General features: G+C 52.5%; 5 protein-coding genes across 5 annotated transcripts; 2 read left to right on the top strand and 3 right to left on the bottom strand.

The window, feature by feature from the left end:
• Window positions 1-857: 857 nt before the first annotated feature.
• On the top strand, window positions 858-2,418 carry CC1G_14999 (hypothetical protein; the record flags this gene model as incomplete). Its single annotated transcript, XM_002910622.1, has 6 exons — window positions 858-1,701; window positions 1,751-1,767; window positions 1,811-2,053; window positions 2,104-2,135; window positions 2,195-2,286; window positions 2,351-2,418. The coding sequence occupies 6 exons, from the start codon at window positions 858-860 to the stop codon at window positions 2,416-2,418; spliced, it is 1,296 nt and encodes a 431-aa protein (XP_002910668.1).
• Window positions 2,419-2,612: 194 nt separating this feature from the next.
• CC1G_14998 (hypothetical protein) lies at window positions 2,613-7,129 on the top strand (the record flags this gene model as incomplete). The annotated part of the gene is made up of 6 exons (XM_002910621.1): window positions 2,613-3,420; window positions 3,592-4,461; window positions 4,491-4,593; window positions 4,649-5,301; window positions 5,356-6,992; window positions 7,052-7,129. The coding sequence occupies 6 exons, from the start codon at window positions 2,613-2,615 to the stop codon at window positions 7,127-7,129; spliced, it is 4,149 nt and encodes a 1,382-aa protein (XP_002910667.1).
• A 362-nt stretch (window positions 7,130-7,491) lies between these two features.
• On the bottom strand, window positions 7,492-8,379 carry CC1G_02895 (hypothetical protein; the record flags this gene model as incomplete). The annotated part of the gene is made up of 6 exons (XM_001835755.2): window positions 7,492-7,521; window positions 7,586-7,650; window positions 7,722-7,866; window positions 7,924-7,948; window positions 8,010-8,050; window positions 8,146-8,379. 6 exons carry the CDS (start codon window positions 8,377-8,379, stop codon window positions 7,492-7,494), a joined length of 540 nt encoding a protein of 179 aa, XP_001835807.2.
• Window positions 8,380-8,849: 470 nt separating this feature from the next.
• Window positions 8,850-10,246, bottom strand: CC1G_02894 (hypothetical protein; the record flags this gene model as incomplete). Its single annotated transcript, XM_001835754.2, has 3 exons — window positions 9,649-10,246; window positions 9,028-9,592; window positions 8,850-8,974 (listed from the first exon to the last, which is right to left on the bottom strand). The coding sequence occupies exons 1-3, from the start codon at window positions 10,204-10,206 to the stop codon at window positions 8,850-8,852; spliced, it is 1,248 nt and encodes a 415-aa protein (XP_001835806.2). The 5' UTR covers window positions 10,207-10,246.
• A 583-nt stretch (window positions 10,247-10,829) lies between these two features.
• On the bottom strand, window positions 10,830-12,850 carry CC1G_11710 (glucosyltransferase Alg6; the record flags this gene model as incomplete). The annotated part of the gene is made up of 8 exons (XM_001835753.2): window positions 10,830-11,156; window positions 11,209-11,389; window positions 11,444-11,789; window positions 11,847-12,073; window positions 12,123-12,285; window positions 12,339-12,423; window positions 12,473-12,647; window positions 12,705-12,850. The coding sequence occupies 8 exons, from the start codon at window positions 12,848-12,850 to the stop codon at window positions 10,830-10,832; spliced, it is 1,650 nt and encodes a 549-aa protein (XP_001835805.2).
• Window positions 12,851-14,192: the final 1,342 nt, after the last annotated feature.

Raw genomic sequence — 14,192 nt, 5'->3', positions numbered from 1 at the left:
AAAATCAAGATTCTAGCATCACTATCATATAAAACACGCAATACCCTCCTCTCACTGGTCCGGTCCTTGATTGTAAGTGTTCACCTTTCCTGATTGTTGCCAGTCTTCTTTACCTTTTGCTACTTCTCAGTTGCATCCACTCCTTGGAGTCCTTGTCATTCACGATACAAGGACTTCTCACTCGTTATCTCACGGACCTCCTCCCTAACAACGATATGGACATATTCACGACCGTCTCACCCTGCTCTCTCGTCAACGCAATGTTTTCTTGCTTTGGGGCTCCTATTGTAGCTATAGTCCATTCACGACACACTATCGTAAATTCATACATTATCCTTGTATCACTGCTTAATACACGATGGCACTAGTGTTCAGGATACTTCCGAGATTTAGATGGACAATGCACGGGAACTTGGTGTGACTGGGCTAACGTTGTGAGTCGGTGTCAAAATTCCAGCAGGGATCCTGTTCTCCAACGACGATTGAACATTGACGGTTTTGGTGCTCTCCTTCCTCGAATCGGCAATGAAATTCTGCTTTCCGGCGAGTGGAGCACGGATTGGCGTGATGCCAATACGGATCTTATCATCTCAAGGATGAAACTCTGGGGTATAGTTAGAGCATGTAAATCCAGGCCGGATGGACCTCGATTCTGAATAATACAGCCTTTGGCATTGCGCCCATGTAAACTGGGGAGCTGAAAGAAAGCCGGTTGCTGGCAGTCGGCAGATGTAAACAGTGATGCCGAGAGGTCTCGAAGTGATGTGCATCGGTGATCAGCGAATGGTAATCAGAGCCGATGTAAGCGCGATCATTGGCCACCACCGTTGTTCCCTGTCCTTCTCCCCTACATCGCCATGGAACTTTTGGATCTACCCAGGGAACTGGTGGAGGAAATACTTACTTTCTGCCATCCTCTCGATGTCGCACGGGTAGCCCAAGCTAACCGCTTTCTTCGTTCCTTGGTTTATGACTCGGAAGACAGCGCGATTTGGAGGCAGCTTTACCTCGCACAACCACTGGACGACCCACGCGAATGCATCGATATTACAGGCCAGAAGAAGCTGTCTGTTGATTGGAAGGTGGAACTCCAACGCTTCGTTCGAGCACAATCAGTAGTTGCGAAGAAGTCATTAGGCCGACAGGGAGAATTAGGCGAAATCCTCAACACCCTCGTCAACCTCGTCATGAATACGATTCCCAAATCTGACCCACTCGCCCGCATCGGCAATAACTTGACCATAGCCCAGATACTTCTCCACGACGGGTGGATTGACTTTGTAAAGGAGCAAGATTTAAACGAGAAAGAAACTCAACTGGTCAATCAGCTGCATACATTTTATGGTCTTACCGACAACGACACCAGGGCGGACGCCAGAGTCAAGTCGCGGTCTTTTGTGTACAATATGAAGAATTACTCATGGAACAACGAATTCGGCCCTTATAATGACGACGGGACGGTCAACTGGGTACATGTCAACGCCATTCGCCAAGTTATCTCGCGCCAGCTCCTATCGACTGAACTCGACGACGACGGCTTAGATGAAGAAACCCAGTACACAATATACCCTTTAGGTCTCCCGTATATCCAGCCTATGCTTCGAGATGAAGTTGATACCGAGCCGGAGCCGTCGGACTGGGCAGGTGTAGAAGGAGAATGGATTGTGTCCTTCTGCTTTTGCGACCACAGAATCCTCATAGGTTCGTATCCCCTTTGCTCCTTCGACCAAATGCCCTGACTATTGAGTAGTTTTCAACGACGATATTGTACGTCTGTTCAAGCTACCCTTCCTGGACGAAAGTTAAATAGGCCATCTCGTTTGCCCAGACCACCGCGGGTTTTCCACGAGACACGTCTCTTCTCGAAGGAGACACTTTCCAAGAAGTTATTCGTTGCATGAGCGTGCAGCTTAAGGTTACCAAGACAGAGTTCGACAAAGATCATCCTACCCAACCGACTATATATTTTGTGGGTGTTATGAAGAACCTCCCTGATACTGTCCTCACAGGGAAGGTGAGCGCGACCAAGGAAGGTTACGCTCGATGGCAATTTGTGAGTTGCTCCATTCGAAGGTCATGGCCATCCTTCTCATGATAAACTAGACCTCTGGGGAAGCTGGCAATATTATATGGAGGTACGTCTTTTTCGTCTCTCAGGGTTCAGACTCTTGGTGACTTTTACGCCCTACTAAAGTTCCGACGGCGTCCAAGTTGGCGGTATTCGTTCAGAGTATGGCGTCCTTGGGGCGTGGACGACCATCTTCCATGACCCAGACGACCCTATTGGTGAGTTATGCATTATTGGGGACATGGCTCCGCCAACAACAATTCTGACAAGGCGCGCGAGTAGGTCCGTTTTGGTTGCGAAAGGCCCAATCTTCGATAACAGTGACAGCTGTACCCAAACCAAGAGCATAGCTAGGAACTACTTGTGGACAATGTACCGTAGTTAAATAAACTGCCGAACAACATCAGTCAAGATCAGTAGTGATGTGCCTGTAGACCCTATAATTATGCGTGGGAACCAATACGCAGGTATTAAGGCTACGGCTAGGCCGTCTCAGATCGTGGTCGCTCCTCTTCTTGCCAGCTCAGTGATTGTAGCGCCAGAAATGTCAGACCAACCAGACGCACCGCCAAAGAAAGTTGGCTCTCTCAGAGACAGGATCGCCGCGTTCGAGAAAGCTGGGGCAAGTGCACCAGCGCCAGCGCCAGCACCAGCGCCCCGACCCAAGCCAGCTGGCTTCTCGACCTGGAAACCGAAGCAACCTTCACCGCCATCGACTCCCACAACAGCAGACAATGCATCTACACCCTCCAAACCAGCATCCGGCGGTATGTCGGTCTCGGATGCGAAGGACAGCATCGTAAAAGGTGGTAGTCTCAAGGAACGAATGGCTGCTCTTCAAGGGAAAGGTGCATTTGGAGCACCACCCCCTCTTGCACCTAAACCGGCTCTGGAGAAGCCCAAATGGAAGCCCCCGCCAGTGGTGTCTCCGCCGGTTGATGATGACGACGATCGTCCTGCAGATCCAGCAGCAGCTGCAGCTGCTGCGCTCGCAAGAGCCTCATCACCTCCACAGCCCTCTTCGCTGATATCAGACTCGAGTGAACGGCGATCCTCAGAGGAAGCAACCGAGAAGGAATCCAACGAACAGACAGGAGAAACCGACCCAGACGAAGAAGAACGGCAGCGACGAGCAGCGATCGCTGCCCGCATGGCGCGTTTAGGGGGGACGCGTGTGGGGATGGCTCCGATCTTTGGCAAGCCGCCGCCACCACCACCGACGAAGAAACCCTCGCTTCCACCCAATGATGATGCTGCCAAGGCGGAACCAACCAAGGAGACGGCCTCCCCACCACCTCAACCACCGAAGGAAGAACCCCAGACCGAGGCTGAAGCGGCCACCATCACAGAAGGTGCGTTTACCTTTTCGATTAAGCAAACATGTATTGACTTTACATTTAGCACCTCTCGTGACATCACCCCCTACCGACTCTGCTTCGATCTTATCTCGCGAGTCACAGGATAAACAGACAGGTAGCGCTTCCCCGCCGATCTTCCAGTGCAAAGCTAAATCTAATTTGCAGAAGTCACTGAGTCTAAGTCTACGGAGGCAATCCCTGCTTCAGTTAGCTCGAGTGAATCCCATGGCTCGAAGAGTCCCCCTTCCATGCCTGTACCTGCTATGCCTCGCCGAGCTGCTCCACCTCGCAAGAAGGCATCCAAGCCTCAGCAACCACCGCCGCCGCCGCCGCCACCACCACCAGTGGAAGTCGCTGCTCAAGACGCTGTCGTTTCTCAGGAGTCCGAAGAGCCATCTCAAGCTCAGGAGAAGGTTGTCAAGGAAGAGGTTGACGTCAAGCCTGATGATGTATCTCAGGAGCATGAAGATAAGGGGGAGTCTGTCGTTCCCGAAACCCTCAAAGATACCCAGGAAGCTGCATCCTCTGTGACTCCGACGGAAGACACCGAAGTAAGCGGCCAAGTACCCGAACATGCATCGGCGGACTCTTCCGTCGAAGCCCAACCTCCTGTCCAGCAGCCAGCGCAAGTATCGGAAGAGGTCCAGACAGTGGATGAGAAGCATTCTGGCAAAGACGTCGAGGATGGCGAATCTGAAGAAAGTGAAGAGGATGAAGAAACGAGGAAGAGAAAGGTTGCTGATCGCCTCGCAAGGATGGGTGCTGTCAATCCGTTGGCCTTGCCCAGACGAGATTCATCTTCCGCTGCTCCTCTCTCATCCTCTCCACCCACGACTGCGGACGAGAAGGGAGAGCAACCTCTTCCAGTTGAAGAAGCCCAGCACGTCCCGGCCGAATCCGTCGCACCCTTGTCGCCTGAACCGGAACTTGCAGCTTCGATTCCCGAGAAACTTGACGATGCGGCAACAAGAGAGGATGAAACAAAACCCATTGAACCCTCTTCTGAAGTTGCTGGGAAAGCAGATACGAGCGATGGTAAATGACTCTTTCATGTCTTCTTTTAGCCACTACCAGGTGTATTGATGCAGTGGATTATGTAGAAGAAAGCCAATACGACGATAACGATTCTGGAGCTGCCCCAGTTGTCACATCTACAATCCTCCAAAGGTTCGAGTGTGCTATCTCGTCTTCGTTCCTTTTCGTTGCTGACCCTTGAATGCAGGCAATCTCTTGCTCAACTCACGGGTGAATCTGTGGCCGAGGTGGAGGACACCATCCCTGTACCGCCGCCTCGAGTTTCGCACTTGGCTTCGGTAGAAGATCAGACACCTCGCAATCTCGATGCCAGCGCCGATCCAGAGGAAAACTCAGAGGAAGAGAACGAAGTCCTTGTCCGTTCGCAGATTCTAGTCCCACCACCTGGATTCCCTCGTTCCCCGCCTACCGACGTTCAGGCAGGACAAGTCGAGAGTAATGACGATGGTCATCAGCCTCCTTTGCCTGTCCCGCACAGGGTCTCGAGTGAGCGACAAGATGTTGGTGCGGCGGAAGAACAGCAGCCATCTCCAGTCCTACCAAGGAGCTTCCCGCCATCGCCTCCTCCAGCGGAAGAAGCTTCAGATAATGAGGAAGCCCTTCCTGTTCGTCCCATGTCGTCGGCCCATCGATCTGAAGGACAGACCTCCGATGCTGAAGCACCCCTCATTGTCCCTCCACCGGTAATGCCTAAGTCTCCAACCCCTGTTAATCAGGCACCACCTCACAACGCTCCTCCTACCCAAACGGTGCATCAATCCGACAGTGTCCGATCATCAAGCAGTCAATCCTCTCTCAAGGTGCCAGGTACAAGAGAAATTCTTGATGAAGAGGAAGGAGGTATGGTCCTAATTGTACGACACGAGCTGTTATCGCTTACAGTGTTTGATGTAGATCCCATTGATCCATCCTTCCACAGCCCGAGCCGCAGGACCTCCGCTGTCCTCTCTTCTTCTACTGACGCAACGCCACCAGAACCCCAAGCGACAACTGAAGAGCCCGCCATCGCAGCCAAAGAACCGACTCCACTTCCCAGGGAAGAGGCCCAAGAAGATGAGGATGCCGAGGCTGCACGACGAAGGACCATCGCTGAGCGTATGGCAAAGCTGGGAGGTATTAAATTTGGTGCCGCCCCGCCAGTTCTTCCAGGTCGTCGTCCTACGCTACCAACAGCGGCCGAGGAGGAAAGCCGCCGCTCCGAGGCTCAGGAAGAATTCCAAGACACCGGAGGAAATTCAGACCTGACCGAAGAAGAAGAGGAACGGGCACGGAAGGAGAGAATTGCTACTAAGCTGGCAGGTATGGGTGGGATGCGCATCGGGATGCTCCCTCCCACCTTCCCGACTCGCAAAGCAAGCGTCCCGCAAGAACCGGAGCCGGAACCTAGTGCACCGAAATCGCCTCCACCACCCACCAGGGCACCTCCTTCTCGACCCCCGCTGCCTCCACAAGTTGCCGACAGCGAATCCGAGGAAGAAAGCCTCGCCTCGTCCGTCGATGCGGTGAAGGTCGAAGCAGAGGAAAGTGAGATGGAGGAAGTTCATCACGAAGATGCTCAGCCTGAAGAAGCGCCGCCCCCACCTCCGGCACGAGGAGCACGTCAGATTCGCAAGGAATCTCTGGACACCCCGAGCTCACCACCTCCGCCTCCCACTCGCCCACCAGTACCAGCGGGACTTCCTGCTCGTAGAGCCAGCAACCAGACTATCTCCTCGCAGAGACGAACATCGGGCGACTCTACGGTCTCGTCCCCTCCTCAGAAGACGCCAATTCTACGAGGACAATCTGACTATGTCATGGTCGAAGACCCGGAAGGGGAGGAAGTCCCACCACCTCTTCCAGGCAACAGGCCAAGTGCTCGGGCCCCGGCACCTAGCCGGCCTCCGCCAGCACCTGAAGGTCAGGATAGTCTTTCCTCGCAATGGGAGTTGCCCAACATCCCGACCTCTACTTTGGAGTTTGGCAACGAGGACTTGTCGATGTCATGGACTGAGGCGGAAGCGGCACCTGCATTGGAGGAGTCTGTCACCATTGTCCCAAGGCCTCAACCCACCCCGGGCCCAAGGCTGGCTGAGGTAGCTGGAACTGGGATGGAACAACAAAGGAAGAGCTCCAACGACGTCCAACTTTCCGCTGACGACTTGATGGCGGTATGGGGTCGTGTTGGCGTTCAAGTTTGCGAAGTTGCCACGACACTGTTTGAGAAGTCCAAGAAGGGGTTGGTTGGGGACGGGACCTATCCTGGATTTGTCCGCGTTGTGTTGAATGAGGTTCCGAATGCGGCCAAGGCCTCGGATTGGGGGTACTTGGTGTACAAGCAGACTGGGGGAGCCGTTCAGAAGCGCGCGAGCGATATTATGCCTGGTGATCTGGTTGAGTTGTCGGACGCCAAATTCAAGGGACACAAAGGTCTTCAAGCATATCAACTCATTGTTGGCACGGATGAGCCTGTTGTTGGTGTTATCAGCGAATTCGAGCCGAAGAAGTCCAAGTTGCGAGTGTTCCAAGCGAACCAACATGTCGGTCAACAGGTGCGGAGTCACTATTCTCATCCGTGTCATTCCGGATTCTTACTAACTTCCTCTCCTAGACTGTCGAGGTAGTCAGTTATCGTTTGGACGACTTAAAGAGCGGTGTTCTCAAGATTTATCGGGTTTTGGAGGCATGATTTTATGAAGATACATTTTTCCCGTTTCGCGAGGATCGATTTGCGTAACATACGCTTTTCTGAGTCTTTGGATTTTTTCGGTGATAAACGCAAATAGTCCATATATTCCACCTATTTAGATTTAGCCTCAACTATTCCAATATAATCACAAACCATTCAGCAATGCCTAATCTTGAAGCATAATGATGTATATCCCAGATACGAGAGCGCGCCAGCCAGAAAACCCAGATGCAAGGAACCGAAAGCCCAAAGACCAGAAGAGAGGTGAGAGTGTAAAGCCAGGTGTGTTGTGCCTATTTGTGATGAGGGAACGATTGGCACATAGATCTGCTCGCGACAAAGGAAGAAATATCAGTATTCGTTCACCGGAAGAGATCGAGGAAATTCAAACCCTTTACTCACGTAAAGAGGTTAGAATGAGTGAGTAGAATTTGGTCATTTAACAAGAGGCCTTACACCGGTTCCAGCATCCTTGAGGTTGGCATTGATGTTCAGTGACTTGAGCTCTTGTTGGTACTTGTCTGCAGGGGGGCACGGAGTTCAATACCGTGGTCCCTTGCATCGCCGTGACACGGAGGGGGAGAGCACCTACTAAGAGGCTGATCCACCTTGTCCGACGAGTTGTCTGTTCTAGCTTTCTTGGTTGCGGGTTCGGAGGATTCTGCGCCGTCAGAGGGTGTACTAGAACCAGAGGGATGACCACTGCTTGAGCTTGATGCTCGCTTGCCTCGGTTTTTCTGATAAAGAGCGGTGTGGGTCAGGACGGGATCGGAGATATTCATTTAAAAACTCACAAATCTGTCGGCGAACTTCCTCTTCCTGAGGATATTCAATGGATGGGTTATAATGTTCGGGATCGTAAACGGGCTGAGGAACCTACCGTTCCAAGATTTCCTTTTCCTTCTTCTTCACGTCGTCTTCCTGTTACAAGTCAATAAACATTGTTAACGGTCGGCCGGTGATAACGTCAAAGATCCAGGGGATTGGAACCTCGGTCGAAGGTGTGGAGCACTTACCTGCTTCAGCTGGTGGAATCTCTCCAGGAATGAGCCATCATTGGAAAATATATTGACCGGTTTCGATCCGGGTTTGGTGTTCGGAATTGTGGTGGAGGTCTTGGTCGATCCTAGTACAGCGGGATTGGTCAACGGAGGAGGATAAACGGACTGTTGGGCCAACGCTGGAGGTGGGCTCGCGTGGCTGGTGCCTGGACGCGGCGTGGTTGAAGAAATATTTGGTACAAGTGTCATTCTGGTTATCTTGTAAAATGTTCGACTTGGCTCTTGAAGGGAGACGAAAGCGAGAGAACAACTGCCTTTTTATAACAATTTCAGCGGATCGAAAGGAAGATGCCAGAAGTTTCGAAACACTCAAACCATCGGAGCCTATCGCCGTCTGATCATAACACCCGCAAACTCTCCTGGATCATCCTCCGGAAACATATACTCTGGGATGGGCAAGAGGGTGTCATTCCTCAGGGTGTCCTTGTTGGGATTCCGTTAGAGAAGTGGTTATTGTATTCTCCAGCTGAAAACGTGCGGATGTCACGGTAGTGATACATCAACCATATGAAGATTAATAGGGTACATAGTAAGGAGCATAATATAGGGTAGCTAACATTGTCTAAATAGATGGTAAATTGGCAAAAGACCCCAACCTTTTGGTGTCCCAGGAGACCCAATGCCAGATTACGAAATTCGAATGTCTATGCTTCGATCCTTCATGAGCCCTCCCACCACTTGTTGACTTTGGCAGAACTGTAGCGGATGCTCTTGCCCAGTCCGGCACTGACAATCCCCTTGACGGATTGAATAGTCGCTGGGCCTCGAACAATGCCAGCCATTTCTGTAATGAAATATAAGACAGCTGGTCGACTAACGACAGTAATCGAAACGCACCCTTCTGAATGACGTTGAACAATTGTTCGTCTCCCGCCATCTTGACCCAAAACGCAGTCTCGTCCTGCTCCACGTCCTTGCCAAAGCCCTTGCTCTCGTAATTCTGTTTCACGCGATTCAGGAGTCCGACCGGCAGCTTCCTGAGATGAGCAGCTCTGGCGTTGGGGCTCGTGTCCTGCTCAATGATCTCTGATGAAGAAGACCAATGAACTCCCGGCAAGCCCAATACCAATCTGTAGTATAATTCGCGGAACTGCGGCCGTTGTTTTCGGACAATGTTTCCGACCTTTCCGCGGTTTTCTGCGGGAAGGAGCATGCGCGGGTCGCCGATGTAGCTGAAACCAGCTATCCTCTCGAAGAGCTCGGTTTCGGAGAAAGACGAAGGCAGGGAGAGGAGGGCGGCTCGAAGGGCTGATGTGAGGTTCACTTGCTGGGTGAGGCGAACCCGTGCGTCATCCTTGATAATGCGTAGGGGTTTGTGCATCCGCCCCGCGAGGTAGAGCGTTCTCCAGTTGAGAAGGTCGGCGCAGAGGTTATCCACAGTCGTGACACCGTACTTGATGGTCTACCGCCAAGTTGTCAATTCCCCAAAGTGACGAAATAGGTGGAACAGGGACGCACCACTCCATTCATTGGAACATACGCGTTGAACCAGACTCCTGGTCCAATGTCTTGCACCCGAGAAACGTATGAAGATCCAAACATACGTGCATGGAGGGGGTAATGACTGGGGAATTGGTGCATGTTGATAGAATGGAAGTGGGCGGGGTGGGTTACGGCGAACATGAAGTCCAGCATCGGGCCCTCTGCGCCTTCCTTCTTCTTCTCCGCATACCCGTCCTGCTCAAACACTCCCGATCCATAGGCGAACGCATAGCGAATCGGCGCGTCGAACTTTGCGACAATAGACTCGAGGAGTGCGCGGGTCGAGTTGGAGACGGGCAAGAGCTGGTTGCTGCCAAACGAGGGTGGCAACTTTGGGAGCGGCGAATGTTTATGGGAGACTGCTGGCCGGGGCCTTGGGTACAAGCGGATCTTTGAGTTCTTGGGGGATGACGGCGAAGGGAAGGGCGGAGGTAAATCTGACGTCGGTGTTGAGACAGTTTCTGTTGCGTAGGGACGAACAGCGAGGACGCGGATTCGCGAAACACTGTTGGTGCGCTTCACGGCGGCCAACATCGTTGCTGGCGTCTTGCGCAGAGAAACCGGGAAAGATTAGGAGTCAAGGTAAAAGCTATTGGGAACAACAAGGCGCCCGATCAAGTTTTTCACGACACCAGTGACCCCACTTTCGGCATGCACGTGCTCCTCCGTGCCGAGCCCCGCTTCCATCAACTTCCACCGCATCCGACTCGGCAGCCCCTCTTCGACGGCGCTATCTACTCCCCCCCCCCCCCCCCAAAAACCGCCTTCGGGGTGGGGACCCTTTTTTGGGGGGGGTATTTATTTCCCCCCCCCCCCCCCCCCCCCCCCCCGGGATAATATTCGGACGAAAATGATCACTCACTTTTCAACCCTGGCACTCCTGTATCGCAGGACAGCACTCAGGAAATAGATCCTACTTCACTTGAAGAGACGAGATACAGGGCTCGTGATTGTGGAAGACCTACTCGAGTCAATTATGGCTGGCTGCTTCCAAGTACATGACTCCCTTCCCTTCCGAGTAGACCAAAATGACACCGCGTTGGCTGCCGCCAGAGGCTAGCACTCGTAGTATTAAGAAATAAATTAGTCCCATACAAGCGTACAACAAGCGACAGAAAATAGAAAAGACCAAGTTCCATCCACTCCTAGAAAGGATATCAAATTGAGATCGGTGAATCCATACTACCACCAACCACCTCCGACGACCCACTCCCTTCGCTCGTCTTCACTTCCAACGGCTTTACCGCTGGTCCAGAAGCAGACAAACGTTTCTCTGAAGTCGTCTGTTTCTTGCTAGTGGTACTACTCCAGCCTCCCAAGGTCCACCAAATCTCCAATCCACACTTGATACTCCATAGCCAAATTAGAACGAATATCGGTGTGCTGACCAGGACGTTGAGGACTGGGAATAGGTCCGGGTATCGCTTTGGTACCGGGAGGACAAATTCGAGGAGCACTAGACAGATGGACGCTGCGTATGCGAGCTGTGAATCGTGGGCATTAGCTGTCGCCGAACAAGGACAGGCAAGGACGTACCAACGAGACCAGTTGCACAAAGGATAGGCTCAAAAGCGACGCGATCCTCAAATTCTCCTTGATAGTTGACGATTTGTGTTGAATCCACTTGAAAGGGTTATACCCAATCGCGCGATTCCACAACATCAATGTCGCAACACACGCCAAACCCTGACCGTCCCTCTTCAATAGAGGCCACATGCTACATGCCCATTGTTCAAAGAGTGCTCCACGAATGGAATTGGATTCTACTCACCTGAAGACAGCAACATTGTTTCCCAGAGCGCCCCAATTATGCAACGTCGTTCCAGGCTGCGCAGCTGACATCAACAGTGTGAGCGGTAGCAAGGGTAGTAGGATCGTCTTCTCGTGTACTTGGAACGAGAAGAGGAAGAAGGACATGGAGGATGTAAGGAGAGCGTAGGGGAGGAGAGAGATAAACACCGGCGGTTCTTCTTTACGGGCATCCGTGCCATCAGCCTCGGCTTCGAGTTTCGCAATCCAAGATGACCTCAGAATTCCGACCACACTGGGGGAGAACCCGAGGGCGGTAAGAAGGGTCGAGAGCTTGACAAGCCATCCTCGGGCCTTATCTTCATCCCCTGTTCACAGCTATCAGTAAAAATGGTCCACCGAAACTTTCGGTTAGGGGCCCTCACCATGAGCTGCAGAAATAGCCAACCGTTTCCATTTGATGGCGACGTTACTCGCACACCAAAAGTTGGCCACTTTGTCTTCAAATAGACCCCGATTGAAGGGGAAGATTCGGGTGATAGGGTGCAGGATGTGCGTGACCGAGGGTGCGAATGGAGGGAGGAAGAAAGGTGCGAAGAGTGCGCCAAAGGATAAGACCGTGGTAGCCCCTAGGCGTATGAAAAGGCGAAGTCTGTGGAACGTTAGGAGCTATTTACGAAGCGATATCCATGCTGGCGTACCCTTTCTCCCATCCCAACCAAATGCATTTCGCCAAAAGGTACGACCCGATTGCAGGCGCGTAATACAGAGCCATCTGTTTGAAACCGAGACTCATGACGAAACAGACTGCGCCGTACAGATCATCTCCTTGGGTGAAGAAGTTGATCGCGAGCAGTGTAAAACCTGTTGAGTGGGTCAGTTTCCTTCCTGCCCTATACATCGTACAGGGGACATACCCAACATCACTGAGTTGTATTGGAAGTGGCCGTGATCGATCACGAGCAGTGCGGGTTGGAGAACGAGAGTGAGAAAGGCTTGCTCCTAGGAAAGGGTTAAACCGAGGTTCTCACTGAAGGAAAGACGCTCTAACCTGTGTTCTACGACTCCGTGATCCTTGCCATGTCCGTACGAACATCACCAATGCCGGGATATAAACCAGGAAGTCCAGGATTACGACACTAAGGCGCATGAATAGCTTGCTTCCAGGGGTTTCGATTCCTCTCGACGCGTCAAGTGCAACCCATTCAGGGTTCAAGTAGTGGGCACTGAAAGTCAGGTGTCAGCAAGAAACCAAACACTTAGCAAGGGATGACGGGACGTACATTAAACCACACATCCAACTAACATACGCCGTAAGCGGCGGATAGTCCAATCCCCAGTACTGCAGATCATAGGTATACCATTCCCGGAACGGCAGATGTGTGGTGAGCTCCATCCAATGCCGCTGGGCTTCGTAGTCACCGTACATCGGTGGTGTAGCTTCACCTAACGAGGGTCCTGCTATTAGTCCATCTTCCGCGCGTGTTGCCAAACCACATACCGCTATAACTCCCTACCCCTATACACAACTTGACGAGGGTAGCAAGGGCGATGGACAGTGGTATAACCCAAGCTTTCAACCCATTCTTGTGCATCCACCTCACCCACCGCCTCCCACTGGCTTGCTCCGCGCCCTCTCCATGAGGATGCGTCTGCTTCGACCTCAGCAGCGCCGCCTTATGCAACCCCGCGTTCGTCGTCACAGTCGCACTGCTCGCAATACTGGCATTCGATACTTGGCGTCTCCTCAACGTTTTATTGCCTTGTTCGTATTGGTATAGTGCACTAAAGCTCCGTTGGTGGTGGCTCACGGGTGAATGGGAGGGGTTGGTCGAACCCGTCCCTCTCGACCTGACACTGCCATAGCCGCCGGCGAGGTTAACCGCAGACGTTGAAGAGGCTATCGAAGATGGCCGGCGTTGGTTGGAGGGGAAGGTAGGTGTGCTTGGGGATATCCCCCTGCCTTCATTTATCGAGATTATGCTCCCTGTGGGCGAGGCTGGGCTTGGGGGCGAAAATTCAGGGTGATGGAGGTTGAGCCAATGCTGGCTTTCTGAAGTTTCTATGAGGTGGCGGCGCGGAGTGGGTGCGATGATGTTTGGCGGGTTTGTGCGTGAACTCGACTGAGACAAGGATGGGAACGACGTCGACTGGATGTTTCGAACCTGGACCACAACCGTCGCTGTTAGTTTTGGAAATGCGAAGACAAACCGCAAACTCACCTCTGGAAAGTATCCATTCCCTTCTGCTCCGGACAGTGAAGCCGCTGGGCTGACACTGACATCTCTATCATAATGCGTCTGGTACCACTTGGGATTTAAGGAAGACGGTCGGGTTTTTGAAGATCGTTTGCTGGAGAAGCTGTTCTGTCGGGGGAAAATGGCGTCCTCTGGAGGAAGTGCGGAGAGGTCGTCGCTGTCCATCGTCAACGTCGCAGTTGTTCAGCTAGTTGAATATGACAGATAGTCTGGAGAGCAAACCGCTCTCTTTGCCTCTATGAGCAACTCGGTGGGATGTCGTCTAGTCCCTCGCCCTTGGAATAAGCAGTAATTGGTTAACCTGGGCTTCAGGCAGTCTTCACGGCCGGTCGATGTCGTCTGAGGTATTCGACAGCAGAGGCCGGCGCACAATTACAGAGGACACGTCGAGGAAAAGGAAGAAGATGGGGAATGTGGAAGAGGCGCGTTTACTTCGGCTACTTGATGGCACCTCTTCGTCGTCATTGGACCGGTCTTGGCAGCGGATGTAGACGGCGATCGTAACTCAGGGGC

This window comes from Coprinopsis cinerea (genome assembly GCF_000182895.1).
Source record: "Coprinopsis cinerea okayama7#130 chromosome 8 map unlocalized cont3.8, whole genome shotgun sequence".
Lineage (NCBI taxonomy): Eukaryota > Fungi > Basidiomycota > Agaricomycetes > Agaricales > Psathyrellaceae > Coprinopsis > Coprinopsis cinerea.
This window is presented reverse-complemented; position numbering and strand designations above follow the sequence as displayed.